The following is a 3,748-nucleotide window of genomic DNA, read 5'->3' as shown; positions in this document are numbered from 1 at the left end:
GGATGAAGCTCGTCTGCTGGACTTTTATATATGTAGTTGTAGATTTAGATAAGTTAATTCTTCTCTAAGATTTCTGGTAAATCGCCTGTCCGTCCTGGGGGAGGATCCCTCCTTCATGTGGGCACCCCTGAGGTTTCTTCGTTTTTTCCGGAATCCGTTTTTTTTGGGAGTTTTTCCTTACCGCGAAGGGGGGTCTAAGGGCAGGGATGCCAGTATAGCTTAGTCAGTTTGTTAGTTCATTTTAGTATTTTTCTATTGAACTCTTTGTATTCGTGATCCTTTTGATTTCATGTTTTACTTCGAAGCCCATCGAGACGACTGTTGTTGTGATTTTGGGCTATACAAATAAAATTGAATTGAATTGAATTGAATTGAATCGTGAGACACGCATGGTGTTCAGATCTGCATGCCGATGCCCAACTGAAGCGCAAAACAGCAAAAACAGGAAATGGCTGAAGCTAAAAAAAAAAGTGTTTTTCCATCAGGAAAAAATTAATTCATAGATTTTCAGCTCTGTCGAACCATTACAATGTTTTTTTTTACTTTGACCTGCATCTTTACCAGCTGGTTTAGCGCGCTTCAGGCCGTCTGTCTGCGCGCGGACACACGCACACTTTTAACCGAGCAGGATTTGAGAAAATATATGAAGTTGCACATTACACAAAGGAGGAATGCATGAAAAGATGAGGCTGGAGGAGGGACATGAATCTCTTTTATAATATTAATACCAATACCTGTTTTTTTTCCTGCGGGGCGGGGGACGATACAAAATGATCTCAAGAAAAACGGTTGAATTATTGCCATGAACACGGACAGATTCATATTCAAAGCCATTTTTAGTAAGGTGTAAGAAAACTACAGAAAAAAATGCCTCCTCGCAAGAGCCCGTTAATCGTTCAGCGGCACAAAAACAAAAAATAAATATTGGCATGAACAAATAACTTGAGGGGTTTATTTATGAACAAATACATTAAATTAACACCAAAGTGTTTGTAATTTAATTATTTATAAATCAGCCACGTTTTCCATGATCAGAACACAATGCCTTCCGTCGTTTCTTTTGAAAATTTCAGTAGTATGTGTGAGAGCATTTTCACATGTGTGTGTGAGAGATTTCATATGTGTTTATGAATGCTAATTCTGAATAATGACCTACACGGCACCTCATAGTATCTGACCATAACTGTGTACTTTTTAACATCACTGGTTTTATAAAACAGGAGACCTCTGTGAGAACGGTGAAGAAACGCTACTTGACTCCTGCTCCTGAGGTGGTCGAAAATTTTATTACATCTGTTCACTCCCACTCTTCAACTTTCTTACCAGTCCCCTGTGATCTACTCATGAAAGTTTTAACAGTAAATTAAAATCCAGTCTTGAATCAGTTGCTCCTCTAAAATCTAAAAAGATAAGAATCAAACTTACACCACCCTGGAGAACTGAGGAAATTAAACAATTGAAGAGACGTTGTAGATCTGCTGAAAGACTTTGGAGAAAACACAAACTTGAAATAAAATATCAACTATACCAAAACCAACTAAAACTATATAATCAAACCGTAAAACAGACCAGAAATTCCTACTTTGCGAACATCATTTCTGTAAATACAAATAACCCAAGAGTGTCATGGTTTGTCAAAAGTTCAGAGTGACCCAGATGCTGTAACCCAGAAGGAGACTAGGACAATAAGGTGAGTTAAGAAGTCTTTATATAGAAAGGTGAGTCTTAGGCTTCTTTCCAACAGGGGCGCAGCAGCTGGCTGGAGGAGAGCAGCAGCAGGATTCCAGACGAGGGACAGCGTGGAACCAGGGGACAGCGACCAGGTGAGATCCAGAGTAGATTATTCCTGAGTCAGAGACGATAGGGGCAATTAGTAACATGAAGCTTGGTAAACAGGACAAGAACTTGAGCAAGTCAGACTAAGCACCGTGGGAGGAAAACGAACTGGCGTCGAGTGGAGGTCCAGGAACTCCTTAAGAGGCCATGGTGGTGATGAGGGTAAGTGGAGACAGCTGGTCGCGTCCGGAGCAGAGCAGGCAGGGGAGGGGGAGAGCAGCTGGCAGAGGCACCATGTCAGTACCCCCCCCTCAACGACCGCCACCAGGCGGTCCAAGACGACGGTCAGGATGGGCCCGGTAAAAGTCGTCGATGAGGGTATGGTCCAGAATGAGGGAGCGGGAAATCCATGAACGTTCCTCTGGACCATACCCTTCCCAGTCCACCAAGAACTGCACCCCCCGCCCACGACGCCGGACATCCAAGATCCTATCAACCGTAAAGGCCGGGGCGCCGTCGATGGTACGGGCGGGTGGCGGGGAAGCGGACGGCGGGCAAAGCGGACTCTCAGTGACTGGCTTGACCTGTGAGACGTGGAACGTGGGATTCACCTTGGGGGCAGCAGGGAGACGCAGCTTGACACAAACAGGATTTATGACCCCGTCAATGGTGTAGGGTCCAATGAACTTGGGAGCCAGTTTCCGGGATGAGGCCTGTAGAGGAATGTTACGAGACGATAACCAAACCTTCTGGCCAGGTTGGTAGTTGGGACTCACCACCCTATGACGGTTGGCTATCTGGCAGTTGCTCTCCTTGGTGCGGAGGAGAGCCGCCCTGGTCTGCAGCCAGATGTCACGACACCGCTGAAGGTGGAGCTGGACCGAGGGCACTGCCAGATCCAATTCCTGGGAAGGAAACAAAGGGGGTGAGTAACCCAAGGAGGCCTCAAAAGGTGATATCCCGGTGGCAGTGGATGAATGGGAATTGTGGGCATACTCTACCCACACCAGGTATTTGGACCAGTCCTCCTGATTCTGAGCCGCCAGACACCTGAGAGCCGCCTCCAGCTCCTGGTTAGCCCGTTCAGCTTGTCCATTGGCCTGTGGGTGGTACCCGGAGGTAAGGCTGACTGTGGCTCCGAGGGCGGAGCAGAAGGCCTTCCATACTTGAGATGTAAATTGAGGTCCGCGGTCGGACACGATGTCACTGGGTATCCCATGGTGTCTGAAAACGTGATGGATGAGGGCATCGGCCGTTTCCATGGCAGAGGGCAACTGAGGCAGAGGAATGAATTGAGCGGCTTTTGAAAAACGATCAATGACTGTAAGGATTACCGTATGGCCTTGAGACGGAGGAAGCCCAGTAACAAAATCCACCGCAATATGAGACCAGGGACGGCTAGGCGTGGATAGAGGCAGGAGATGACCTGAGGGGGGCCTGTTGGAAGCCTTGGAACGGGCGCAGATACTGCAGGCTGAGATATATTCCCTGACATCCCGTTCCAGGGAGGGCCAGAAAAAACGCCGCTTTAGGAGGCGGATGGTCCTGTAAACTCCCCCGTGGCAGGAGATGCGGGACGTGTGTCCCCAGGCAATGACTTCTGACCTGAGGGATTCGGGGACATACAGTGTACCAGAAGGACAGAAGGTGCCGGCAGGAATCTCACCTTGAGCTTGCTGGAGTTTGCTCTCGATCTCCCAGGTGAGACTTCCAACGAAACAGGACATGGGGAGAATGGATGAGTCAGAGGAGGAATCAGAGGAGGAGTATTTGCGGGACAAAGCATCAGGCTTAACATTTCGGCTGCCAGGCCGGTAGGAGATCGTAAAGTGAAAACGATCGAAAAACAAACACCACCTGGCCTGGCGGGAGTTTAAGCGTTTTGCGCTGCGGAGATAGGCGAGGTTCTTATGATCTGTCCAGACTATGAATGGTTTTTCTGCTCCCTCCAGCCAGTGGCGCCATTCTTCCA

At 47.9% G+C, this 3,748-nt stretch overlaps 1 protein-coding gene and 1 long non-coding RNA gene across 2 annotated transcripts; both read right to left on the bottom strand.

Annotated features, from left to right (window-relative positions):
• Positions 1–1,690: 1,690 nt before the first annotated feature.
• LOC105358506 lies at positions 1,691–2,125 on the bottom strand. The gene is made up of 2 exons (XR_912137.3): positions 1,928–2,125; positions 1,691–1,846 (listed from the first exon to the last, which is right to left on the bottom strand). It is a non-coding gene; the product is annotated as an uncharacterized LOC105358506 (long non-coding RNA).
• A 365-nt stretch (positions 2,126–2,490) lies between these two features.
• On the bottom strand, positions 2,491–3,337 carry LOC111949310 (uncharacterized protein K02A2.6-like). Its single transcript, XM_023966335.1, has 3 exons — positions 3,111–3,337; positions 2,782–3,000; positions 2,491–2,681 (listed from the first exon to the last, which is right to left on the bottom strand). Exons 1-3 carry the CDS (start codon positions 3,269–3,271, stop codon positions 2,570–2,572), a joined length of 492 nt encoding a protein of 163 aa, XP_023822103.1. The 5' UTR covers positions 3,272–3,337; the 3' UTR covers positions 2,491–2,569.
• Between the last annotated feature and the right edge of the window lie 411 nt (positions 3,338–3,748).

This window comes from Oryzias latipes, chromosome 18 (genome assembly GCF_002234675.1).
Source record: "Oryzias latipes chromosome 18, ASM223467v1".
NCBI classification, from domain to species: domain Eukaryota; kingdom Metazoa; phylum Chordata; class Actinopteri; order Beloniformes; family Adrianichthyidae; genus Oryzias; species Oryzias latipes.
This window is presented reverse-complemented; position numbering and strand designations above follow the sequence as displayed.

Excerpts from the sequence above, each read along its gene's own strand:
- LOC111949310 (XM_023966335.1), bottom strand. The coding sequence starts at position 3,271 with ATGTCAGGGAATATATCTCAGCCTGCAGTATCTGCGCCCGTTCCAAGG. Across the intron at positions 3,001-3,110 it reads CTCCGTCTCAAGGCCATACG|ACACCATGGGATACCCAGTG; the intron begins GTAATCCTTACA and ends TCACGTTTTCAG. Across the intron at positions 2,682-2,781 it reads GACTGGTCCAAATACCTGGT|GAATTGGATCTGGCAGTGCC; the intron begins GTGGGTAGAGTA and ends TTTCCTTCCCAG.